The sequence below is a fragment of the Pongo pygmaeus genome, chromosome 14 (assembly GCF_028885625.2).
Source record: "Pongo pygmaeus isolate AG05252 chromosome 14, NHGRI_mPonPyg2-v2.0_pri, whole genome shotgun sequence".
Lineage (NCBI taxonomy): Eukaryota > Metazoa > Chordata > Mammalia > Primates > Hominidae > Pongo > Pongo pygmaeus.
This window is the reverse complement of record NC_072387.2, coordinates 30,984,864-31,012,274: the sequence shown is the minus strand read 5'-3', so window position 1 is coordinate 31,012,274 and position 27,411 is coordinate 30,984,864. Positions and strand designations below refer to the sequence as shown.

The 27,411-nt window shown below is 46.5% G+C and overlaps 1 protein-coding gene across 1 annotated transcript in view; it reads right to left on the bottom strand.

Moving 5' to 3' along the window:
* Positions 1-15,503, bottom strand: part of LOC134738004 (VPS10 domain-containing receptor SorCS3-like) — a 173,963-nt gene extending 158,460 nt beyond the window's left edge. The window contains exon 1 of the mRNA XM_063650629.1: positions 14,238-15,503. Within this exon, the coding sequence (XP_063506699.1) occupies positions 14,238-14,864 (627 nt within the window). The 5' untranslated portion in view covers positions 14,865-15,503. The remainder of the gene's footprint in view (positions 1-14,237) is intronic.
* Positions 15,504-27,411: the final 11,908 nt, after the last annotated feature.

The window sequence follows — 27,411 nt, the reverse complement described above, 5'->3', positions numbered from 1 at the left end:
TTGCTCCTCCCTGCCACAGAAGCCCTATGCCCAGAACACTATGCCCTCTCCTCTGCACCTAATCCACCCCACACATCTTTGCAATCTCCACTCATCTGCATCTCCCTCTCTGCCCTTCCTAAGTTAAATGTCCCTAGTGTTGTCATGCACTGCTCACCATTACAGACTCAGAATCCAGCAGCACCTGGCACATAGAGGGGACTCCACAAATATATATTGAATACTGATGTGTTAGTCCATTCTCACATTGCTATAAAGAAATACCTAGGACAGTGTATTTTATATTTAATAAAAGAAGTTTAATTGGCTCATGGTTCTGCAGGCTGTACAGGAAACACATTGGCTTCTGCTTCTGGGGAGACCTCAGGAAACTTCCAATCATGGCAGAAGGCAAAGGGGGAGCAGATGTCTTACACGGCAGGAGCAGGAGCAAGGCGGGGTGGGGGCAGGAGGCACGGCACACTTTTAACCAACCAGATCTTATGAGAACTCACTCACTGTCACAAGGACAGTACCAAGAGGATGGTGCTAAACCACTCATGAGAAATCTGTCTCCACAATCCCATCACCTCCCACCATGCCTCACCTCCAACAATGGGGATTACAATTTAACATGAGATTTGGGCAAGAACACAGTTCCAAACCATATTAATTGGCTATTGCTGTGGTTTTTAAAAATGATTTTAAATTTTTTTAAATAAAAAGAAACCAAATATCACATGTCCTCACTTACAAGTGGGAGCTAAATGATGAGAACTCATGAACACAAAGGAAGGAACAACAGACACTGGGGGCTATTTGAGAGTGGAGGATGGCAGCAGCAGAAAAAATAACTATTGAGTACTAGGCTTAAATACCTGAGTGACAAAATAATCTGTACAACAAGCCCCCATGAAATGAGTTTACCTACATAACAAACCTTCACATGTACCCCCGAAGCTAAAATTAAATAAATAAAACTACTCCTTTTTTTTTTTTTTTTGAGACAGAGCTCTGTTAACCAAGCTGGAGTGCAGTGATGTGATCTCTGCTCACTGCAACCTCTGCCTCCCCGGTTCAAGTGATTCTCCTGCCTCAGCCTCCCAAGTAGCTGGGACTACAGGTGTGTGCCACCACACCTGGCTAATTTTTGAATTTTTACTAGAGACAAGGTTCCACCATGTTGGTCAGGCTGGTCTCAAACTCCCAACCTCAGGTAATCTGCCTGCCTCGGTCTCCCAAAGTGCTGGGATTACAGGCATGAGCCACCGCACCCTGCCTAAAACTACTTCTTTTGGTTGAGTTTTACATTGAAGGTATTTGTATAATGAGTGTCAATAGCAAATGGTTCTGCAGAGCGTTTAATCCCCCACCTTATACTACCGATTTTGTGTAAATCCAGTTTTAATGCATCAGGCTTCCTCAAGGGTTGCACATCACTAATTTGAACAAAGTCACAGGTATCTGATGTTATGTACCTCCTTTTCCCACCTTCATCAGTCCATGAGTAGAAGGGGAGACACATATAATGCCAAATAGCGCACGATACAAAATCATCAAGTAACCTAAGTACTTCCCAAATCCAAGAAAAACTTTTTTTGACCCTAGATTTCTATGTCCAGAGGAACCACCATGCCAATGTGAGAGCAAAACAAAATTTTAGACATGCCAAGAATCTTTTTAAAAAGTGGATCTCCTGATCATCAGAGAAATGCAAATCAAAACTACAATAACATATCATCTCACCCCAGTTATAATGGCTTATATCCAAAAGACAGGCAATAACAAATGCTGGTGAGGACATGGAGAAAAGGGAACCCTTGTACACTGTTGGTGGGAATGTAAATTAGTGCAACTACTATGGAGAACAGTTTGGAGGTTTCTCAAAAAACTAAAAATAGAGCTATCATACAATCCAGCAATCCCACTGCTGGGTATATACTCAAAGAAAGGAAATCAATATATCAAAGAGATATCTGCACTCCCATGTTTGCTGCAGTACTATTCACAATAGCCAAGATTTGGAAGCAACCTAACTGTCCATCAACAGATGAATGGATAAAGAAAATGTGGTACATATACACAATGGAGTACTATTCAGCCATAAAAACGAATGAGATTCAGTCATTTGCAAAAACATGGATGGAAGTAGAGGTCATTATGTTAAGTGAAATAAGCCAGGCACCAAAAGACACACATGGCAGGTTCTCACTTATTTGTGGGATCTAAAAATGAAAACAACTGAACCCATGGGCATAGAGTAAAAGAATGATTACCAGAGGCAGGAAGGGTAGTGGGGGAGAGGGGGAGGTGGGGATTATTAATGGGTACAAAAAGTAAGATGAATGAATAACGCCTAGTATTTGATAGCACAAAAGGGTGACTAGGGTCAATAATAATTTTAATTGTACATTTTAAAATAACTAAAAGAGTATAATCTGGATTATTTGTAACACAAATGATAAGTGCTTGAATGGATAGATATCCCATCTTCCATGATGTGATTATTATGCAATGCATATCTGTACCAAAACATCTCATGTACCCCATAAATATATACACCTACTATGCACCCACAAAAAATTTTTTAAATTAAAAATTTTTAAAGCATTAATATCTCCCAAGCACTGGGTGATCATATGATTCATCATCTAAGCCTGGATCTTTTGAGAGTCAAAATACATCTATTCATATTCTATCAGGACAAGAGGTATAAACCAAGACATTCCCATGCATTCTCTGAGAAAGATTACTTGAGGATATGCCACAGAAAAATGAAAAGCAGCCCACAACAGAGGAATGGGATCCAAAAAACAGAGGCACTAATCCAAGAGTAAAATAAATAGAAATCTCAAGATGACAGAAGGGAAACAGGCCTAGAAAGAAAGAAATCAGTACAAATTAGAATATCTAATAATAATACAACTAAAAAGTTGGAATATCATAGTACTATGGTGAAATAGCATATTCTTTATCTTCCTATAAAAAAAAATAAAACAAGTAGAAACACATGGTAAAACAGAGTTCTCTACAAGAAATTTACACACCACACTGACATAGCAGAATTCTGAACAATTGCTAGAACAACAGGTAATCTATTTGACCTCAAAGCTCAGAACATTCCTTGTCAAGTGACCCAGGTTTGGTGATAGAGTACGACATCTATTTCTTATTGTGCTAGTAGATTTTGTTGCAGATAATAAAAACAACCAGAATTTTTTAATAATTTCATTAATTTTCATTCACTGTGGTCTTATGTTCAAGTTATTTCCTAAGCATGCTCCAATTAGCACGTCTTATGCTATCTCACACTGTTCTCTGCAATAGCTGTCCAATATATGTTTACCACACACAAAATTGTAAGTTTTCTTGGGTGTCTAGTCTGCATCACATAGATTTTTTTGCACATGCTGCCTCACTAGGCATATACTAGGTGCTCTCTAAACACTTCACATGATCTGAAAAGAGTAAGGCACAGCAATCAATACAGGTCATGACCTGGGGCAAATGTTCTGTTAAAACATCCAAATTACCCTCCCATCTGAGAATTTTATTATATCAGACGTGCCTTGAAATAAATTGCACATCATGCCTGGAATAAGAATCTTGGGTTTACTACCATGGTATGCGTGTTAATGGAAGTGTTCATTTGTACTGAGAGAAGGCAGAAGAAGGCAAGAGCTGCACCTGGTCTCAAATCTGTTGTCAAAGGGTCTCTAGCTCCTTAAGGAATAAAGGAGAGGTGAGGTAAACTAACAACTTGAGTTCATATCACCCCCTATTCTTTTCAAAATGCTTCCATGTGCACCATCTCATTTTTTAACTGTGACATAAAGGGAGCAAATAGGATTATGCCCATTTCACCCACCAAGAAATGACTGACCTAATACCACATCTACTTTGTGGTGAGATGGGCTGCACCAATTTTTGCAACTTTTTCATTTTACAGGTGAGGAAACTGAATCCCAGAAAATTCAAATAACTTAACTGGCATCATACTAAGCAAACAAATTATTGAATGAATGAGTGAAAGAATGAATGAAAATACATGTGCTTGAAGTAAGACCAAATCTAGGCATGCTTGAAAGAAGCATTTTCCATTTTTTAAAATCATACTTGCAGGCTCTCTCCTTACTAATAATGCACCCATTTAAAACACAAACACACACATTTAAAATATATTTAAAACTGGGGTTTAATCCCACGGGGAGCTCTGGGAAACCATGAAAGAAACATGTCTCAGAGTTAGCCAACCCCAGTGGTCAAGGGGGCTGGATATTTATCCATCAACTCCTACCAGTCATTGGTAGTGGCTGCTCCCTGCACCCTCACAGGCACTAATTCCTTGACTCTTCCAGCCTGTAGCTTGTGTGATCAAAGCAAGCTACAGTGGCCAGGGAAAGCTGGTCCCTGGTGCTGGTGGTTGGAAATCAAGCCAGCATGCAGAGCAAAGGAACATCCCGGGAATGCGGATAGAGTACCAACAGATCTCCAAATAAGAATTAACATTCTTTTTTTTTGAGACGGAGTCTCACTCTGTCACCCAGGCTGGGGAATGCAGTGGCACCATCTTGGCTCACTGCAACCCCTGCCTCCTGAGTTCAAGAGATTCTCCAGCCTCAGCCTCCCGTGTAGCTGGGATTAAAGGCATGTGCCACCAGCTAATTTTTGTATTTTTTTTTTTAGTAGAGCCCAGAGGTTTCACTGTGTTGGCCAGGCTGGTCTCGAACTCCTGACCTCAAGTGATCTGCCCGCCTCAGCCTCCCAAAGTACTGGAATTACAAAAATTAACATTCTTATGTTAAAATAGCCTATTATGCTAGGCCCTTTATAGGCATCATCTCTAAGATTCACAACAATCCTGCAAGTCCAGTATTATCATCATTTTACAGGCAGTGAAACTAAGGCTTAGAGACTTGTTCAAGGTTGCTGTGGCTTAGGGACCTTCTCATGACAGAAAAGACGCTTTAGAGTTTTGAGAAATCTTTCAAACAAAAGTTTGCTTTCAAGCATGAATAACACTGAAAGCAACACAGTGAGATAAGCAACTCTTTCACCAGTAAGGATACCCTCCTCTTCCACCACCACTCTGGAAAACAAGTTTCTCTGTGTCACCAGCTTCATTGTCTCAGAACTCTTATTGTAGACAAGTTCCCCCACTATGTGTAATCACATTCAGATATGGCAGCTTGAGCTATTTTTCTAGTCTTGAAAATGTTCAACTCAGTAATTGTTCTTCATCTCCCACTGAGAACAGATTTTTAAAAGAAAAAGTTTATTTCTTATGCAGCAGTGTAATCTTTAACCTGATTCTAACCATCTGAATGAGAAACTGCCTACCTCACCATAGATGTCAAAAAGGCTTTTGGGAGGATGTCAGGCATGTGGGACCTGAGAGCCTGTGAGAGACAACTGCAATGTCCCAGGGTGCAGACCCCAGGCCAGCAACAGCAGGCCAGACACTACTCCATCCCCAAGACACCTGTTCTTTACCCAGGCACTTTTAAGTATTTAAGCAAGTATTTATTCTGTTCAACTCAATAAGCACATATTGACTAACCACCAGAAACAAGAGAGCAAGGAAGCAAAAAGGAAGGAAATACAGAAGAGATGTGAGAACCCAGCCTAAGCATCACTTCCAGCTGAATCTATTTGTAGAGTGTTAGTTCAGTCATTAATGGTCTGAGTATCTAACTGCTGAATGAACGTGTTTGTATCTACTCCCCTTTTTTCTGTAGGAAGAGGCTGAATGATCAGCCCCCAAGGATTGAAAACTGTCCTGCTGCCAAATGACTATTCATCTATGGATCATCATACAACCCCTACACAATTCACTTACAGGCTACTTTTCATCTTCCCTCCTTCAGAACAATTCCTGGTACAGCATTGTCTTGTTATTTCATCCTATTTATTTTCACTTCTTTCCCAGGGCAACACTCCCTCTAGTGTCTACGTAGGGCTCTCAGGTTCCAGTCTTGGTACATAGGGTGAAGGCAAAAAGGGAACTCAAGCCTACAACTCTATGGGTATAGATCACCACAAAGTAGTGGATTGTACCAGTGTGATAATTCTGGGGAACAGGCTGCAGATATTCTACAGATAGCTCCAATCCATGTGATATGCCCATTTCACAGCAGGCACAAATACAGAAGAGGAGAGGAAAAATGTAACATTGAGGTCTAGGCCATGACTTTGGCATAGATGAGTTTTTGGCACAATGGGATCTGCTTGTCAACCAGCCCCAGCAACCCAGTGTTCTCCAATGTTCTAGAAGCTACACACTTTACTCACTTCCCTCAAGAAGTCTCCCTTGATTAGCTGTGAGTTGTATCATGGATGCCCAATCTGAGAGAAGCTACTCTTCATCTTTCTGGATCCCTTAACTCTCCATGCAATAAAAGCCCTGTAATAATGTTAAACTTATTCATAGCTTATTAGTGTAATCATCTAACGAATATGATTCTGTTTCTATTACAAATTCTGAGTATGAATTTCAAGAATACAGGTCCCCAGTTATTCAATTCTAGATCCTTTTCAACATCTACTTTAGCATGACATAAAAGGTAGACATGGCAAAAACTCATTGACTGGGGACATGAACTATGGGAGGTGGTTGAAATGAGCATCTTGATGAGAACTGGGTTCTAGCCAAGGCCTTGCCATCAGCTCACTGGGAAACTTTGAGCAAGTGCCTCCTTCCTCTGCTTCAACATTTCCATCTGAAAATTAAGGGAAGGCCCCTTCCAGATATAAAAATAATAACTAAACTAAAGTATCTTGAGTGCTTGCTACAAATGGGTCAGGCACTTCTTTTAAGCGCTCTGCCCTGTACAGTCTCACTTAATTCTTACAACAGCCCAAGGTAGAGATACTATATCATCACCCCCTTTTTTCAGATGAAGAAACAGCAGAGAGGGTAACAACTTGCCCAATGTCACACAGCTATTAAGAAACAGAGGCAGGACTTGAACCCAGGCACCTGGCTGCAAAATCCATGATCTTATTTAGTATGTGGCCTGTTTCAGGTTCCCAGTCTATCTGTTCTCAACAAATCCGGAAGAGGATTGCATTCATGATGAAATCTCTCCACAAATACGAATTCACACAAGTTGTACCATACACCCATACTAAATAATCCCACAACCCAATAGAATCCTTGATTATCCTACATAGCTTTATTTCCAGTTTTTCCCCTAATTAGGTTTTTTCTCTCTCCAATGCATGCCAAGTAACAGTCCCCTACCTAGCCAAGGGCACAGTTTTACTGACCAAGAACCCTGCTGGCCCCACTCTGCTGCAGGTCCCTCTCATCTCAACCAAGCAGGGATGGCTTCCTCTGATTCCCTGCATGCACTCAATAGCAGAAAACAATCTGTGCAATCCTGAGGTTCTTAGACTCCATTATTTTTTCCAAATTTACTATAGAACATTTATTAGTGTACTATAAACAACAGTATTTCCATAAATAATTAAATCCAAACTACACTGATCAAAATAAATGAGCAAAATATTCCTGGTTGTGATGTAACCAGGCTTGATTCACTCACTAACTCAAATAACAAGGTGACTCACAAGAGGCCCCCATTAACAATGGTTAGTAAGATACAGCTTGTCCAACATTAACTAGCTTGTTATTCATTGTCTGCAGCCACCGCGGTGGATGGGCAGGGTGACTATAGAGCATGGCCCCAGAACAGAAGGAAAGAATCTATTCCTAAATCTCTCTGACTAGCCTCATATGATACCCATCCTGGGGCCTCAGTCTACCCTACCTATAAAATGGGCACCTCACCAGAGTGAAAACACACAAATCCTCTTAGAAGGAAAATGCTCTATTAACCTGAGAAGAAAGGAGAAAAATGGGTGGGAAGAGGGGATGGCTCTTCCAAGAGAAAAAACATAAGCAGGGTCCAAGGTCGGCTGCCACGTTTCTGTCTGAGCCTCATATCCTCATCTCTATCATGAGTGATTTGATGAAGACAATTCCCAAGTGCACTTCCAGCCTTGACATTCTGCAAGTCTCAAATTCCTGTAGTATGTCCCACAGGGATCCTCTCTTCTGTGAGCTCATAGCCTGAAACGATCACTTGACAATTAACCACATATCACCCCATGGCATCTGTCGTCTTGTCATGTGTTATTTAACTTTACAGAAGAGCAGTCTCACATCCAAAGCATGTCAGCACGACTACGAGGCAAATGCTGTCTCATCCTTCTTTGTCTCCCCTCCATCACACTTCTACCAACCCCACAGTTTCTAGGAGAATGCCACATACATAGGAAACACTCAGAAAATGGATGAATGTCTTATGGGGGTGTCCATCTGATCTTTGAAGTGCATGAGAAGCCAGGATTGTTAACTAGTCCTTATTTCTATCCTCTTACTAAGTAGCATAGAGATCCCTCTGAATCTTATGGTAACATTCATACATTAAATAATACACCAGTTGTCTAAACTCAGTGTTATTAAGAGACAGTGTTAACCTGCTACTTATCTTAGGGCAAAATGATCTTCTTTCCTCTCCTCTTACCCTGCAGCTAAGGCACGGTCCAACTCCCCAGGTGAGTTCAGTATTACTGAGCTATGTACTACCCTACGGCACATGCTGCCAGGCATGGATGAGAAGAACAGAACTCACACTTGATGGTGATTGGAGGGAGGGGGTGCTGTTTTAATTATTTCAGCTCTTACCCTCAAAACACTCACCAAATAATATAAGACTAAAGTAAGTACTAAACTAAATATGACCAAATGTGTGGTGCATTCTGCAAATTCTATAAACAAGTAGGGGAAAAGAGAAATAAATGCTTCCAAGGAAAGTTTCACAGAGCCACTGAGTCTGAATGTTGAACTGAGCTATGAATAACAGGTGCCCTTTCATCAAGAAAGAAGGGTACCCCAAGTGGAACAGACCTCAAGGTGCTTGGGACAATGAAGGCGCTGCCCCGGCCAGAATGCAGGACTCAATCAGGGAAGAGTCAAATCCAAAGTTGGAGAAGTAGACCCGGGACATACATAGCCTTGAATGCCAGGCTAATGGACTCTGGATCTGAATTTAAGAAACCAAAGTTCCTCAAGCCAGAATGCAGACACACCAGATGAAACACTCCTGGCTACAGTAGCTGTCAAGTTCTGAAATCATTGCTATCCCAGGCAACAACAATTTCTAATTCCTTTATAGCTTCTGCTTGATGAGACTTGAGACTGTCTTTCATTCACTCAGTCAAACATTATCAAGTGCCAACCATGTGTAAGGCAAAGCTCCCTCATCTCCAGTGACTACCAACAAAGTCAGAGCCCTATCCAGAGCCTTTTCTCAGTTACCCACAACACCAGGAGAATAAACTTGGTTAGCCAAATTCGATCCATCCCACAGAGCCAGTTCTGCTTACCAGAACTGCCTAGTGACCCACTAGGCATTCACATTCTATATTTCCCACCTCCTCCTCCACAAGGCCTCTTTTCTCCTTCAAACTTACTGCAGAATCATCCTTTGACATTTTCTCCCTTTAAGGGAAGTATCTCAAACCAGCCAAGAGGCCAAAAAAGGCAGAAAGCAGGAAATCAACAGGTAGGTCAAGCCACAGGCCTTAAGTGACTTAGCCAATCTGTACCTAGCCTTGGATAAACCACTAGTCTCCAGCCAAATCTTTCTATCACAGAGTGTCTGCTTTGTCGCACCTCTCTGCTCCTTATGAGATGATTCAGGGCCCACAGATCATCCAGTTCCAGGATTCCTTCACTGACAATAGATTTACACAGTCCAAGGAAAAAGCAATTTTCCCTTCTGTCCACTGAGCCTTCCTGCCACTGAAGTCACCAACTCCCTTTCCCTTAAATCCAGCACCACTGGAGAAGCTGCTTCTGGGCATTCCTTCTTTGCCAGCTACAAAGCAAGTTCCAGCCACTGCATCTCTGTAATCACTAAATCAGACCTCCCAATTAAGGAGTCTGCAACTTCTGCTCACCTTGGAAATCACTGAAGGATCTGAGAAGGAAATCACACCCTGTAATCCAGCCATCAGAGAAATCACAGAGCAGATAAATAACCTGTGCCCAGCTCCTCCTCTCCCCACGGCCCCTCAGACCAACAATGACCAGGAGCAATTAGTGCTGTTATGTCCCCATGCATTTCCCAGCTACATCTCAAGTGAGATGGTTTCCCCATGTAATACTAATTGAAAACAATTTTTTTTGGCAAAACCCTGAAGAATGGCTTCTGTGGCAGGCTTCTTTATTAAGCCTCGAAAAAGGCAGAATGCATTAAGATATTGTGACACAGGAACTGTGAGCAGGGACGATGAAGACAAGGCAATCCAGCCAAAAGCTATTTGAAAAATCTGTTTGGGAGCCACAATTAGATGATCCAGTGAGTGAAATACAATTAATGTGATCAAATCTGTCACTATTTTGCACATTAGGAGTAAATATTTTAGAACACAGTCCAGCTGAATTAGTTAAGGGTAGGAAATCCTGCCTGGGATAATCTCTGTGTTACACCTACTGGTATGCTCAGGGCAGGGTGATCTGGGAGGGCCTAGAAATATCAGCATCTCCCCATTTCTCTTCACCAAGATGCAGTGTTGGGCACATTAATTGAGAACTACCTGGCAAGTATTCCAAGCAGACACACTGCAGGGGCAGCAGCCTGCAAACTGCTGCCACTTCGAGTGCGCTGCTGGAAGGAAATGAAGATCAATGTTAGGGCAGATGCAGTGTTTTCACCTCGGCACCAGGAATGGGGGGCCCCATGAAGGGTTAATCCAAGGAGGAGGGGGTGTGGAGAAGTGGACTGTGCCTTCACAACTTTCCACTCTCCAGAGCCATTTGCCAACTCACTGAGCAAGCAGGGAGGCTTCTTCTTTCATTTGAAGGAAAAGGACAGAATAATGTGTTTTTCTGTTTCCCTGTAAGCCACGGGGACTGGGCTCCCTCTGGGTGTTTGTGAAACACTCTCTAACCCATTAATCACCAGGATTCCAGCTGGAGGCAACTGGAGAGAAAAAATAGCAAATCGCTCCTCCAGAGTAAAGGCTCCAAGGCCAAGTCCACTCACTTTCCAGCCAGAACACCTGGCAGGCAACATGGTCAGAGGTGGTGCCCAGACCCCATGCCCTCCTGATTCCTTTGCCCAAAGCCAGTTGCACTCCTTCTCCTTTGCCCCCAAAGCCATCTCTTCTCAGTCCTGGGACCAAGGCAAATACCCACCCGAAGCCTTGGTCAAGGGTCTCCTCCTGTACCTTCAACCACCTGGGGCACACACTGGACCAATGGGGTGGGCTGAGGGCCCTTCTCCTTCATGTCCCACCCTGCATCTCTGACTGTAAACTCAGTCAGAATGGAGTTCAATTTTCAATTTCATAGGGTTACTGAAAACGCTCCCCAAAAGGGAACTCATATCAAGTAATCAGGTGCATCAGAGACACTTGGAAGAAGAGCAAGGAAACCCTCATTGTGTTAAAAATTAAACTGGTGGCCTCCTGAAGAAGGACATGTCTAATACTCCAGAAGCCAGAAGAAAAGATAAAATTCTCTTTCCATGTCAGAAGAGCCTGGAGCTAGGCCCCATGTTCTCTGTTTTATGGACATTTCCCTCCACTTTGAAACCAACGATGAAAGAATCTTCCCAAAGTGTTCTCATCCCCATCACTCTTCACCCTGTCTTATTTACAACACCTTCTTTTCCTGCCATCAGGAAAGGGGGACAGGAGAAAAACCAACTGGGTAAATGTTGCTGAAACTGGTTTCCCAGTGACTCTCCAGGAGATTTCCTTAAAGTCTCAAAGACAGGGCCATGTGAGTATGCCTCTCCATCTTCTTTACAGAGGCTCACAGACCTGATAATCAAGGATGTCTCTCTCGTATTGCCTACAAAATGTGGTCAGAAAAGACAGGTCCAGCCTAGGGGCTAAAGAGGCAGTTCTTCCCCAGATTGGAGAGAGAGGACAGTGTGTGGCCCTACATCCACCTGTGGTGCTCTTGCACGGGCAGTAAGGCTGGCCAAGAGCACAACCAATAAGTCCCTGTGGGCTGTTCATACATTGTCCAATCTCATTGCTGTCACCAAGGTCTCCAAGCCCAACTGCTCCAGTCCCCAAGCCCCTTTGGCCGTCATTTGACTGAAGAGTCATTTCCCCAGGGAGCACAGGCCAGACCTGCCCCTCACCTCTTCTGCTGCACAACTGCTTTGAAGATGAGCAAAGAAGGCCATGCACAGTTAACTGCTATTTGCAGGAAGCATTTTCTCTAAAGTCCCATCTTCAGAGGCTTTGTAAATACTCAAAAATAATCCTTAAAATAAAAGCAGAGACACAGAAAAACTCTTCAGGGAGGGTGAATTTATATTGTCCTAATGAGGCAGTAGTGAAGCCACAGATGTAAAGACATTACATCCTCCTCTTCCTAGGATATATTTACTTCCACACATCCTATCCATCCATCCATCCTCCTCACCAAGTAAGAACCCCAACACACACACACACACACACACACACACACACACCCTAATTATCAAACTAAAATGAAGTTGGGATTCACAACCCCTGCTGTCAGAGAATCAACCCTGAGGTCAGAGAATCTCCCCCCAGCACACACATATCCAAGTCCTCTTGGAAGGGACTTGAAGTCTTCAACCACCCAGCCCTGCAAAGGCACACATTGTCCACCCCTCTCGCCAGAGCTGTCAGCCCGAGGCTATGGGGGTCTTCATCCAAGGCAGATGAAGCCCGCCATCGCGCTGCTGCGAAGCTGGTCTTCACTGGTCCTTCAAGCCCAGCATGGGCTACCCAGGCTGGGCTGCCCGAGCTGTGCATCATTAGAAACCAAGAAATCTGCACTTTGGTATTGCTTATGTGCTACCTTCTGTGGACCCCTCGCTTTCCTCTTATTAGATACCCAATCCTGGACATCCCAGGCTCTGTTAAAATAAGGCAAAAATTTCCCAGAGAAATTTTGTCAAACACCGGTCATGAAGAGAAATACAAAACGGCAGGGAGTTGCGGGGTGAGTTCCTATCAAATCAATTCCCCAAGGCTGCTTGTACAGACACCCGTCATCCTCCGCCTGGAGCGTGCACCCTACCCAACGCCAGGTTCTGATCCGAACCATGGAGCCAGAGAAGAGGAAAAGATTTTCCAAATCTGGCTCAGGTAGGGACCGGGGGAAGGAGGGAAGTGGGGGAGATGGTGGAAACCTGTCCCCCGCCTTTTCTTTGCTTGGCTGCACAGCGCTGGGTGCAGGCGAGGTAGGGGGAGCCCCTCCGGGCACGCGCTGCGGGCCGCTGCTGCTGCCAGGCAGGCGCGATGCTCAGTCGGGCGCCCAGTCCGGAACGCCGGAGTCTGCCAGACCGGGCTCAACGACGCCACCTCTCGGTACATCCTTGTCCAGGAGAACCCGGTGGCGGGGAAAAGCGGGGGGAGAGGTGTGCAGGAAGCTCAGGCACCCAACTCCGCTCAGGGAGCCGTTTGTGGCGCAGGACGCAATGTTGAAGGCGAGAGTTTTCTGCTCAGCGACTTCCGTGTGCCTGTGCGTGCGTGAGGGCGAGCGGTGTGGCATGGGCGCTGGATGGGTGTGGAATTTCGCTTCACGCTTTAAACTTTTTTTTACGGCCTCTGCTACGGCTTTCCAGGGCCGCTCCCTGGACTTTGAAGGAGGAACCGGGGTTACCTGAAGGCCAAGGCTGGGGGCCGACTTGGCCGAGCCTCCCTCTTGGGCTGGAGGACTGCGCGCCTGGAGCGGAAAGCAGCGACCCCGAGGCGAGCAGGAGGCTGCGAGTTCGAATGGCCTTCCGGGTTCCCTTTCGCGTGACGGGAGCGGGGGAGGGGGGGTGGGGGTAGGGGGAGCCCGGGCAGTCGCAGGAATCGGTCTGTTCTGCGGCTTCCGCCCCAAGTCAGCCCTTTTTCTCATCCAAGAATTCAGGCACCCCGCAAAGAGGAAAACTGACCCTCCAAGCCAAGTATGGGAGAAAGCGAGCATAGATCCCTCCCCCACTCATCTTTAAGAAGCCCCTTCCTCCACTCCCCTCCCGGGGGCCCGAAGCCTAGGGTCTCCAGTAAATAAACGCACACAGCGTCTAACAACAAACTCCGTTAACCTGTTGGGGGCGTGGGGGGAATCGGACAAACCTGTTATCTCGAAAAGTCGAGTCGTCCCCCGCCTCGACCCCCGAGCAACTATCTGTCCCTCGCTCCCACCCGCCCCCCGCGATTCCCCTTCGGTGTCAGGAAACAGGTGGACCCGCCGCCGGGTGGGTACTCACGCTGCTGTTGTGTCCCGACCAGTGCACCATGGCTTGGTTGTGGGCCGAGTCGCCGGTCAGCGCGAAGGAGGTGCTGGGCAGCCGGAGGTCTTCAGTCGCCGACCCCCCAGCCCGCGGCGCCTTCACCTCCTCCCGGGAACCCTTAGCCAGGGGACGGCTTCCTCTGGAACCATCTGCCGGAGCAGTGGCCCAGGCGTCCCCGCGTTCCTGGGTGCTTGGGGGCTGCGCCCGGCGACTCCTCCTCGCGCCGCCAAGCTTGGCAGGAGCTGGGATGCCCCGGCCCCGCCGCTCGCCTGCCGGCGATGTCTCTCCGGCTTCAACCTGCATCTCACCGCCTCTGCCGCCGCCCTGCTGGGGCAGCAGCTCTGGTCCGGCCCGGCGCCCCAGCACGGCGGCTCTCCGCGCCGTCGCCAGCTCCTCCGGCCACTGGCTGGCCACTGCCCGCGGCGAGAGTGGAGACAACGCCGGTGGCCGGGAAGCCGGGGCCGCCGGGCGTCCGGGACCGCCTGTCGCGTCCCAAGTGATCTCGGCGCCTGCCAGGACCCACGTCGACAAGAGTAGGAGCCCCGTCCGGACAAGCGGCGTCCCCGGCCAGCCTGCGGGGCGCTCCGTGCGCGCCGCCTCCATCCCGCTGCGGCTACCGCGGCTCGGGCTGCCGAGTGTGTGGCGCCCGCCGAGGTGCGGGTCCGGCGCGGGGGGTGTGCGCGCGCCGGCGAGCGAGCGAGCGTGTGTAGGGGGAGTGGGGAGGGGGCGGCCGGGAAGGAGGTGGCTCCGGCTGGCGCGCCTCGCCGGTCCTCTCCAGTCTTCCCTCCTAGCTCCCGCTCGCCCGTTCTCTCGTCCAGAGGGTGATTCCAAACCCGAGGAAAATTAATAATTGCCCCTTCGGTGCTTTCTTTCTTAAAATCAGATTCCCCCCATTCCTCCCCACTGAGTTCCTCCAGAAATTTGGTAAAAAGGAGTAATCAAAGGTAATAAGAAAATCTTCTTAAAATATGAAAATCAAGCCGGATCCAGGAGGGGCCGGCAATAGACCCCAATCCCGAGTCTCTCCGAAATCCAGCCTCCAACGTGCTCCCGGCGAAGAGTTGGGAGCCGCTTCTGGACGCGTTTGGGGGTTTACTCTTCGGGCCTATTATGAGGGGCGGGAGATGGCGCGCGGGGAGGGTACAGGGGTCTCGGGGGAGAAGGAGGAGGAGTTGTGTGCTCAACGCCAACTGTTTGCGTTCTAGAGCCGAGGGGGAGCCAGGTGCCTCCGCGCGGGGAGGCTGCGCACGGAAGCCAAGCGCGGGATGCACCCGGGACTCTGCTCGCTGCTCCCCGGCCCGGCCGGCTCCCGGCCAAACCCCGCCACCCGAGGCCTGCGCCCCCGCGCGGGGGCGTGGGGAATGCGTGCGTGCGCGTGCGTGCGCGCAGGCAGGCGGGCGTGAGGCGAGGGGTTCGCAGGGGGCTGGCGGGCCGACCGGGCGCTGCCGCGTGGGGGCACCTGGCTGAGCCGGGCCGGGAGCGCGGCTGGATGTGAGGGGGCGCGCGGTTCCGTGCGTGCGCGTTTGCACGAGCATGTGTGCGTGTTAGTGTGAGCGATGGCAAGTGGGGCGGGGGCGGGAGGTGTGCGCTCGGCTTTTGGTAGCGCGCGGATCACGCACGGGCTGTGTTTGCATTTCCAGGAGCCTGCGAGTGGTCAAAGAGGCAATGCTGAGAACCAGGCAGGCCGCTCTCGGCAGCCCCCTCCTCTTGGCGCCCCGAGCACCCACGGCCCCCACTACTAGCGGTTAGAACCTGATAAAGCCTCCTAGGGGATGAGGGAAAAGAGGCGGAAGGCCCCGGTGGGATCGGGGACTTGCCAGATCTTCTCGGTTGAGGGATGCTCCTTGCCCGGACCTCCCGACCAGAGGTGGGGCGAGAGAGTAGTCGAGATGTCTGCTCTTCCAGGGAGGATCCGGACCTCATTTTGCTGCTAGGATTTTGAGGTCGTGCCCTCACTCTCCCCAGTCCGTTTCTGAACGGACTCAATTGTTTCAAAGTGTCGGCCGCCAGTTAAGAGGGTACTCGGGCGGGAGCCGCGTGGGCTTATCTGGTCCCCAATCCGCGACTGCAGGAGTGTAGCCTGCGCGCTTGCTGCAGCTGAGACCCTTCGTGACCGTAGGAAGACGGAGACTTTAGGTGGGCTGAAGGGAAGTGAGCTAAACCCAAAGACGACCTCCAGCTGCGGTTTACAGGCCCCAGGACATGTGGTGTAGCCCGCCGCCTCCGAGAAGCCCCTGGGATTTCTGGGGGTTGAAAAGTCTGAGACTAGAGGAGCTAGAGGAGGAGCTATTAAGAAAGGAGCAGGCAGGAGGGAGGAGGCTTAGGGAGAGAGAGACAGCCTCCAGCCCTGCTCTTCCCCTTCGGGAGTAGATAGAGTTCCTCCTCTCTGGAAGATGGTTAAAGTGGATCGAGAGTGAGGGGAATGCGCGGAGAGGAAAGAAAGGTGAGAGGAAGGAATGAAGGAGAAAATAGAGGGAAAGGGGGAGAGGGAGAAGAGAGGAAAGACAAGATGAAGGAGAAAAGGGGCGAGAGAATGGTGCAAAAGGAAGAGGGAGATAGAAGAGGAGGCGAAAGGGCGCCAGGTAAGAGCCAAGAGGGCTGGAGGAGGCAGAAGAGGCGCCTGAGAATCTAAGCTGGCCAAAGAGGAAGACATCCAGCGATTCCCGAGAGCCCCCGCCCTCTTGAACTTGCCTTTCCACCCGGTGCCAAAATGGCAATTAGCAGCGGGGAAGGCTGGGCCGAAGAACCAAGCCAGCGACAACGTCCGGCCCAGAATGGGGCGGGTCCTGGCATCTGTGGGTTTCAGGGCGTAGCGGGTAGTCCCAAGAAAAGTTCCAGCGCCGCAGGCCCAGGTGGGCGCGGGACCGGGCGCTGGACGAGAGCCGGCTATCCGCGAGTTCCCAGCGCCCCTGCCGGAGGAGGCCTGGCGCTGCAGCCCGAGCCGAAGCTCGGGATTCGGGAGGGACGCGGTGCTGCTCTTCTCTTCAGGCTCTGGGCGGAGGTGCCACAGTATTAGAGATCTGGGCGGACCCGAGGCTCACACAGCCCGGAGGAGTGTGGTCTCCCAAGTCCTATGCGCCCTGGGGAGGTGCACCATCCGGTCTCCGCAGCTTCCCGCGGCCTCTGAGCAGGAGCAGTCGGGTGCAAAAGAGGCAGACGCTCTGAGAGGGGCCTCCTTCTCTCTCTCCTGTCTGAAGAAGGCCCTACCCAGATGGAACCCGGGCAGAGCTGGATCCTTGGGATGGGCTTGAGGAGATGTAGCTTAAAAGCTTTTGTTTGAAAACAAACAAAAAAGGAAAGACTCCCGCAAGTGTGACATTTTCACATGCCTCCTGCACCAGTCCGTTTTCGTGGCCTTGCTCCCATCAATTATAGTCTTCTTCCACCTGCAGCCTCTCCCTCCTTTACCCTTTGCCTGAAAATCCTTGCCCTCAGCCCTGAGCTGCCTCTGTCCCCGCCCCCACCCCCAGCCCCCTGCCTCCAACCCCCTGCTTCTGAGTCCCCATTAGCCTTCTCTAGTGCCCAAACTTCTCCCAGTAGTTCTCACCTGTACCCACAGTATCCTCTTCCTCACTCCTGGACTTTTTGCAATTTGACATCTGCTTTTAGGCGACTCAGTCAAAGGCCTACCCCAACACGCCTGACAGCCTCACTCAACAACCTCTTCTTCCTGCATGTGTAAACTTGTCCCATCTGAAAAGGTCTCCTTTGGTCTACATGGTACCAGGATCTTCTGGGTCCTCCCTGGCCAGCCTCAGTCAAGCTTGTCTTCTTTTATCCACATCTTAAATTCTGAGCCCCAACCTCCATCATTTCCCCCAGTTCTCCGTGCTTGGCTCTCATTCTGTTTTCCCTTTCTCCTTGTCTGAATGAGCCCAGTGATCAGGCCCATTTCTGTCCTTCTATACCGTTTCCTGCTGTTGACTCCTGGATCTACACCTTCACCACATCCCCTCTTGAGCTTCACACCTGACTTCCTCATTGCTTCATACGTGTTATGTGTTCACCTTGAAACCCATATGCAGCAAAACCTAAAACCATCACCCCAACATCTTCTTAGTCACCTAGACACTTGACTTGCAAGCTTGACTCCCTCTTTTGGATCCACACACCCCTAAAAACTCTTGTCTCGTCCTATTTTTAAAAGCCTTTTTTTTTTTTTTTTTTTGTTACCACTCCTCTCCTGTTCATTCCTAGAGCCACTGCCTTAGATCTGACCCTCAACATCTCTTGCCTAAGGTTTTGCAATAGTTTCCTCTCTTCTCCTGGTCTTCGTTTCTTTCCTTCTCCTAGCCAGCCTCCACACTGGCACCTTCAAATAGAAATGTAATGTAAGCCACATAGGAAATTTTAAACTTTCTAGTAGCTTTATTGAAATAAAAAGGAACCAATGAAATTAACTTTAATTTTTATTGAACTGAAGATACCAAAAATAGTTTCAATTTGTAATCAACATAAAAATTATTGATGTATTTTTACATATTTTTGCACCAAGTCTTCAAAATCCAGTGTGTATTTTATACTTACAGCACATTTCCATTCAGACCACCCACATTTTTTCACTACCACATTTCACAACCACATGTGACTAGTGGCTACTGTTTTAAACAACACAGCTCCACACTGTTGACAGAAATAGCCTCTTAGAACATAAGGAAGATTATATCATGAATTGCCCTCCTCAAAATTTTTCAACGACCTACCATTTTTATAAAATCCAAACAGAATGGTATCCAAAGCTCCATGTACTTGCCCCACCTCCATGAACTTTCTTACTGTATTTCTTAAGCCTTGAATGTGTCCTCTGCCACAGTTTTCAACATGGAAGGAGCTTCATGGTAAGAACCCTTCTTCATGGAAGAATCCTCTTCCATGGAGCTTGCCTCCACAGCCTCGTAGTACTTGTTATTATATCATTATTATCACCATCATCATGTCATCATCAAATTCTTTGTTTTCCTATAAGATAGGAGCTGTCCCATGTCAATTTGGAACTTAAAAGAGAGGACTAAGGTTAAAGGGGGCTTCGATTTCCCTTGCTGACATAATACCTACTTCAGCTGGGAAAGGCAGGTTGAGAGTGAGGATTAGCCCTCACACAGTCCCCATAGGGTTGGCAACAAATGCCCACTGGGAATGCATTTTCTCACCAGGGCTTCTGTCCCTGTTAAAAACAACTGGAGAAAGCAAACTGTATACTGTAAGTTATCCATGAGATTACACTAAATGTCACCCAAATAAATCTTTCCGGTTGCTTTTTTTTTTTTTTTTTTACCATCACAGTGAAATAACACTTTGGGAAACTGCTTCTTCTCCCTGACATCACAAATACACACAGACACAGACAGACACACACACACACACACACACACACACACACACACACACACACACACCCCCTTACCCTTCCAGACCCTCAATAATCTAATAGATATTTTGCCATCAGCACTCACAGCAGGCACAGATAGAGAAGCATTCAAATGATGCCTATTTCCTTTCCTTTTTTTTTTGAGATGGAGTCTCGCTCTGTCGCCCACGCTGGAGTGCAGTGGTGCAATCTCGGCTCACTGCAACTTCCGCCTCCCGGGTTCAATCGATTCTCCTGCCTCAGCCTCCTGAGTAGCTGGGATTACAGGTGCACGCCACCATGCCCAGCTAATTTTTGTATTTTTTTTTTAGTAAAGGCGGGATTTCCCCATGTTGGTCAGGCTGGTCTCAAACTCCTGATCTCAGATGATCCGACCCCCTCGGCCTCCCAAAGTGCTGGGATTACAGGTGTGAGCCACCACGCCCAGCCCTATTTCCATATTTTATAAAATGTTCAGCACCTCTTACATGAGGACCTAAAAGCAAATTTCTCTTAAAACTTGTATTTCTCCTGTGAAACTGACATCCTTTCTTAAAGGCTCTTTTAACTGGCTCTGTCTTCTCACTTTGTCTTCCTCTTGTCTCAATAGTCACGCTGAGTACCGAGTTAACTTGTTCTAATGGTCTTCAGTCAAGATTTTTATCCTCTGCTCCCTTTTTACTAAATGCTGTTTTCATTGTTTGATACTCTTTGATCTTACTATATCTGTATATTTTTGATAAGCCACTTCACATTCTTTTTAGAACTAAATAGGAAATTAATTAATTGATTAACATCAAACAACAGTCTACATTGTAACTCTCTGAATTTCTAAGGAGGCAAATGATTATGAAACAAAACCTGAAATGCGGACAAAACCAGCCAGATGATCACTGCAATTAGGACTTCCTGTCACTGTGTGTCCGTGAAGTGTCTGTTTTGCTCAATACTGTATCCTTAGCACCTGGCCCAATGCCTGGCACAGCGATGACCCTCAATAAATGTGCAATAAAAAACAAAACAGATGAATGTAAATAATAATACCTCCGCTGCAGCTACTAACCACCTGTTCTTTTTAGCATGTCAACTTTCTAAAGAGGCAAAAGCTCTAGGACTTGATTGACACTACTTTCCACCACACCTTATTGCATGGTATCAATGTTCTTATTGTAAGCCACAGAAAACAATTCTCCAACACAAATTTGGAGAAAATTATCTTATGAAAAGCAGCCGGGCATGATGGCTCATGCCTGTAATCCCAGCACTTTGGAAGGTCAAGGCAGGCAGATCACTTGAACTCAGGAGTTCCAGACCAGCCTGGCCAACATGGCAAAACCCAGTCTCTACTAAAAATACAAAAAATTAGCCAGATGTTGTGGTGAGCGCCTGTAATCCCAGCTACTCAGGAGGCTGAGGTAGGAGAATTGCTTGAACCCAGGAGGCAGAGGCTGCAGTGAGCCAAGATCACACTACTGCACTACAGCCTGGGTGACAGAGTGAGACTCTGTGTCAAAAAAAAAAAAGAAAATTATCTTATGAAAATGATATTGAGTAACTCTCAAAATTGCTGGGCGGGCTGGAAAGCTAGGCTCAGGGGTTCTGCAGGCAGAATGACTCCTGAAATCACACCACGGAATTGGTCCTATAAGGACCCTATTACCAGCATCACTAAGCCTAGATGCTACAGCTTTAACAAGCACCACAAGAGTTGAATGCTGAATGTTGCTGCCACCTCCATTGTCACCAGCTAGCCTTCTGCTTGCTTTTTTGTATCACTAGCATTGATTGGCCAAGCCTAGATCACTAACCCCTACTCTAGAGATGCAATGAGGAAGCAGATCTGCCTCCTGAGGTGGGAAAGTCTCCCACACACACAGAAGGGAGTTCAGATGTTGGGTAGCCACAGGATGAAGCAAGATAAATGTCCACTACACCCATCACCAAAAAAATATTTCTTAGAGAAAGAAAGCGACACTGTTTGCCTTCATCTTGAACTTCTTGTAGAAAACCAAACTAAAACAAAATCCTGACGAGGCAACATTTCACACAACACCTATGTGGAATTGGATGCTTAACTAGGGAAACACTTCTCCCATGGAGAAGGGGAGAATAGGGGAGGGGTGACCATCTGCCCAGTGGTTATAGGTATAGGAAGTAACATTAAGAATCCTGTCCACAAGGCGCCAAATACTTCATGATGAAGGAAAAGTGGAAGAAAAAAAGGCAGCAGAAAGAAGAGGAGAGCAGGAAATAGCTACCTGGAAAACACACTTAATAAGGACTTCCTTTAAGTCAGGCAATACGTCTTCTATGGCCATTGCATCACTTAATCCAGACAAAGTCATTTCTTGGTTCCAATCAGTAGATTAAGAAACAAATATATACAGTTGAAGCAGTGATGCTAGGGGAGATAATGTAGGAGATAATGATGAGTGATAATTTATGCTGTGCATTAACTCTTGACTAGAAATATGGTAAGGACCCACCATCATGCTATTGGAGTGACTGAGAGTCCATACTTTAGAGAAAAATTACCTATGTTTCAATTCCAGCCCTACCAACTACCAGTTGTGTGACCTTCGATAAATCAATCTCTCTATACTTCAATTCCTCATGGGTAAATGGAGATGGTGACAATACTTAATATAGGGGGTCACAATTAAGATTAAATGAATCAATGGCATAAAGCACTTGGAACAAGGTCTAGCGAAGATTAAGTGCTAGATAAATTTGGCTATAAATGTTCTTATTCTCCTGAACAGTCCTGTGGAGGCTGGTACTTTGTCCCCATTTTACAGATGAGGAAACTTTGAGTGAGAGAGGTTGGATTGCATAGCTTGCGAGTAACCAAACTAAAGGATCTGTCTGATCCAGACAGACAGCTCGCACACAGTGGTCTACACTGTCTTCCTGACCTACATCCCACAGCATGCCCCAGGTAACATTTACATTTTGGTCTATTTGGCTCTGAAGTCAGAGTTCTTCCTGCTGCATCCTCTGTCTTGCCACCCAGGAACTTATCACCAGGACTAATGCTGATGGCTGGTCCTCGCTGGGCACATGGCTTCCACAACATGCCTTACAATTTGGGAAGAGGTTGATGATTTAGTTGGTGACATCCTTCTCTTTAGATGCCATTTACCTCCTAAAGAAAAGAAAATTATGGTTGGTGAATTCCAGACCTGTGTTCAAGTTGCGAGGTTGGGCTAAAGAAGTAAAGTCAACAATGGAAACTTAACAAGCTCTGGGAAAGAACATACTCATTAAGCTGCCGAAAGTCATCAGCAACTTAGTTGACATTTTCCCTCTAGTCACATCTCCAAAAGAAAAGGAAGACATCAATCTAATGAGGTGGAGGTAGTTGGGAAAGAAGTTTTGCAGGAAAATAGTTTTTCATTTTATTCTTCTCCCTAATGATTCACAATGCAAAGCCGCATTTCTTAGAGAAAAGTCTGTCTTTTACAGCATGGCTCTTAAATTATAATGGATTTCCAGGAAGTTCTAAGAAAGTTTGGCAAAGCTAACGGGAAGTTCTTGAGTCAAAGTCATTTACTATCCAAGGAGTCCCCTTCTGAGTCAAAGTCACTATCGGAAAAGTCCCCTGTCCTCCACGAATGGGCCTTCCTGGTATCCCTGCTACACTCCATCGCTGGCTAAGGAAAGCATGGCCTTGATACTAATGGTGATGGTCTTCAGAGGTTCACAGTGGGAGACATTGGTCAGTCAGGCAGAGAGAGATACATTATTCCATTTTCCCATACTAAAAGAAAGCATTGTAACATCTTCCCCATAATGTCGTTTTCAAGAAGTAAATGAAGAATATATGCAAAAGCTTAACCTAATGACAGATCCTCAATAAGTGCTTGTCAACTGAATGAAAGAGTAATGGAAAGAATGAACTTGTACAGAAAACAGAAAGAAGATTTGGGCAATTTAGTTAGAATATCCTTAATAAAAAGCAGGAGGTTATCTAGAAGAGGTGAATATGAAGAGAGGGAAGTCTAGTCCTGGCTTCACCGGTGTTACTTGAGAGGTTCTAACAAGTCTTATTGTTGTAACAGGGTTGTAACTGGGCTTGAGGATTAAAGGAGGCAGTTTACAAGGAAATGCTAAGCAAACTTTAAAGAGCTACATAAAAGAAGGCATGGGTGTGTTGTTTTAGTTGCCATCAGTATAGTTACACATTTCATCTCCTTTGATTTGGCATCTTCCTAACCCAAGCAAGCTACAGTTCTGATTTCTAGAAGCAAGTATACACTGAAAGTGAGTCTGTTGCACCCAATCTCCCTTTCCTGTTCACACTCTTTATTCTGTGCTTCCCCATTGAAGTTCATAGACAAGGAAGCATCTAATTCATACCTAAATGGTGACGCCTTAATGTACCCTTCCCCAGGAGTACAATATTTGCATTTAAAAAGGCATCACCAACTTGCTACACCAAGTTTAACAAAGAGATTAGACAACCATGGGCAATTCCAGGCAGCAATGACAGTGAGACCCAAGCAGAATTGACCTCTTCCCCCCAGGTGCCAGTGGCAGGTTAAGGCCTGCATAACAGAGAAGAAAATACAACTGGGGGGAAAAGTGGTTAAAGCAAAAGGAAGAAGAGAGAGGCATGAGAGAAGGAGAAAGAGTAGAGGTGCCTAGGTGGTAGTTATAGTTGTGTCGGGCAGAAGAGAGAAAATGCAGACAGATGTGTTTTCAGGGAGTAGAAATGAGACATGATCTCCAGGGAGACTGCAGAGCCTAGTGGTCAAACACAAAGATTCTGGATTCAGAAAGAGTGGTGTTCAAATCCTAGTTCTGCCTTACCAGCTATGTTACCTGGTGTCTAACCCATCTGAGCGTCAGTTTCCCCACCTGTAAAATGAAGATATCGGTTGTCCCTCTCTCAAAGAGTTTTTTGAGGATCCAATGACAGAATGTTTGAATAGTGTCTGGTACATAAGAAAGACTTAATAAATAATTATTAGACCCCCTTTTACCATCCATCCCTAACTCCACCACCCCCCAAAAGAAGTGTCTTCCTCTGCCCAATGATGCAGGATTTCCTTCATGAGAGAGCAAAGCTTTTAATTTCCCCAGGTGGGATTAGCCTTCAAGAGCAAATAACTTCATAGAAATCGCCTTGATGCCTGGCTTCAATGCTATGGCTCTGAACAAGAGGTGAATATGTGTCCATCTCCTCCATTTAATCTTCCCAGTGTCCTGGAGAAGCGCAGCGCCCGGGCCAGTATCTCTATTCTACAGGCTGAGACTCTGATGCTCAGAGAGTTAAACCCACCGTCCAGGGCGAATGATGTGGCAGGGGACGTTCCTAAGAGCAAGAAAGAGGACCCGGGGTCGAGAAACCAAGAGGAAGGAGGAGCTCCCCAGAGGAGCAAGAACAGCCAAGTAAAGATGGGGCTGCAGCTCAGAAGAAGCGTGGGACTGGGCAAAGGAACAGGAGAAAACCTTCAGGAATGGCCCGAGGCCACTTCAGCAGCTGCAGGATGGAGAGGAAGATGTATCGTGGACGCGTCTGTGACCAGCCGCTCACGCAGGTTCCGCGACCCGGACCCGTTCGCCCGAATGAGTCAGCATCTGGAGCACCATGGCGGACCTAAGAGAGACGGCATCCTTGGCAAGTTGTTCAAGCGTGGCAGAGAGAGCAAAGAGGAAACTAAATATAGCCTCAAAACAAACACGCGGTCTACGACGGAACACCCCCTAGTCAGGGCAGCAGAAGGGAGAGTGCGGCCAGGTCACAGAAATCAGAGCCAGAGCCCGGATGAGGGCTTTCCTGCTGGAAACCACGCAGGGGCTTCTCGGCCCTGGGAGTCGGGCAGAATCCATCAGCAGCTCCAACTCCAAACTCCTCTTTCCACAGGTCCGGGTGCCCCTCTGGCATGGGACTTTTGCTTGTATTGCTCTTCTCCTCCACCTTGCCTGATTCACTGTTATCTTCCTTCCCGTCCTCAGTCTATCTTCACCTCCTTCAGGGAGCCTCCCTTGGCCCCACTGAATGAGTCAGGACGCATTCCCCTCCCCTGTTATTAAGGTGACTGCATGTCCCAGTTTAGGTTCATTTTCCCAGTGTACTTACTAATGGCATCCCCTTTCACTCTCAACAGTATCCCATTTTGAGCACTAAATCATGTGATCACCCCATCTACTATATGTTCTCCTGGTACCATACACCTCTTCTTAAAAGCATTCTTATAGTTGAATTTCTAAATATGTTTGCCTAGAGGTTTAATTAATGCCTCTCTCCTCCAGTCTATTATAAACTTCATCGGCAAAGAGGTCATACCTATTTTAATTAAACTTCTTATTTTGAAATAATTGTTGATTCACATGCAGTTTATATCTAGAAAACCCCATTGTCTCAGCCAAAAATCTCCTTAAGCTGATAAGCAACTTCAGCAAAGTCTCAGGATACAAAATCAATGTACAAAAATCACAAGCATTCTTATACACCAATAACAGACAAACAGAGAGCCAAATCATGAGTGAACTCCCATTCACAATTGCTTCAAAGAGAATAAAATACCTAGGAATCCAACTTACAAGGGACGTGAAGGACCTCTTCACGGAGAACAACAAACCACTGCTCAATGAAATAAAAGAGGATACAAACAAATGGAAGAACATTCCATGCTCATGGGTAGGAAGAATCAATATCGTGAAAATGGCCATACTGCCCAAGGTAATTTATAGATTCAATGCCATCCCCATCAAGCTACCAATGACTTTCTTCACAGAATTGGAAAAAACTACTTTAAAGTTCATATGGAACCAGAAAAGAGCCCGCATCACCAAGTCAATCCTAAGCCAAAAGAACAAAGCTGGAGGTGTCACGCTACCTGACTTCAAACTATACCACAAGGCTATAGTAACCAAAACAGCATGGTACTGGTACCCAAACAGAGATATAGATCAATGGAACAGAACAGAGCCGTCAGAAATAATGCCTTATATCTACAACTATCTGATCTTTGACAAACCTGAGAAAAACAAGCAATGGGGAAAGGATTCCCTGTTTAATAAATGGTGCTGGGAAAACTGGCTAGCCATATGTAGAAAGCTGAAACTGGATCCCTTCCTTACACCTTATACAAAAATTAATTCAAGATGGATTAAAGACTTAAACATTAGACCTAAAATCATAAAAACCCTAGAAGAGAACCTAGGCATTACCATTCAGGACATAGGCATGGGCAAGGACTTCATGTCTAAAACACCAAAAGCAATGGCAACAAAAGCCAAAATTGACAAATGGGATCTAATTAAACTAAAGAGCTTCTGCACAGCAAAAGAAACTACCATCAGAGTGAACAGGCAACCTACAAAATGGGAGAAAATCTTCGCAACCTACTTATCTGACAAAGGGCTAATATCCAGAATCTACAATGAACTCCAACAAACTTACAAGAAAAAAACAAACAACCCCATCAAAAAGTGGGCAAAGGACATGAACAGACACTTCTCAAAAGAAGACATTTATGCAGCCAAAAAACACATGAACAAATGCTCACCATCACTGGCCATCAGAGAAATGCAAATCAAAACCACAATGAGATACCATCTCACACCAGTTAGAATGGCAATCATTCAAAAGTCAGGAAACAACAGGTGCTGGAGAGGATGTGGAGAAATAGGAACACTTTTACACTGTTGGTGGGACTGTAAACTAGTTCAACCATTGTGGAAGTCAGTGTGGCCATTCCTCAGGGATCTAGAACTAGAAATACTATTTGACCCAGCCATCCCATTACTGGGTATATACCCAAAGGACTATAAATCATGCTGCTATAAAGACAC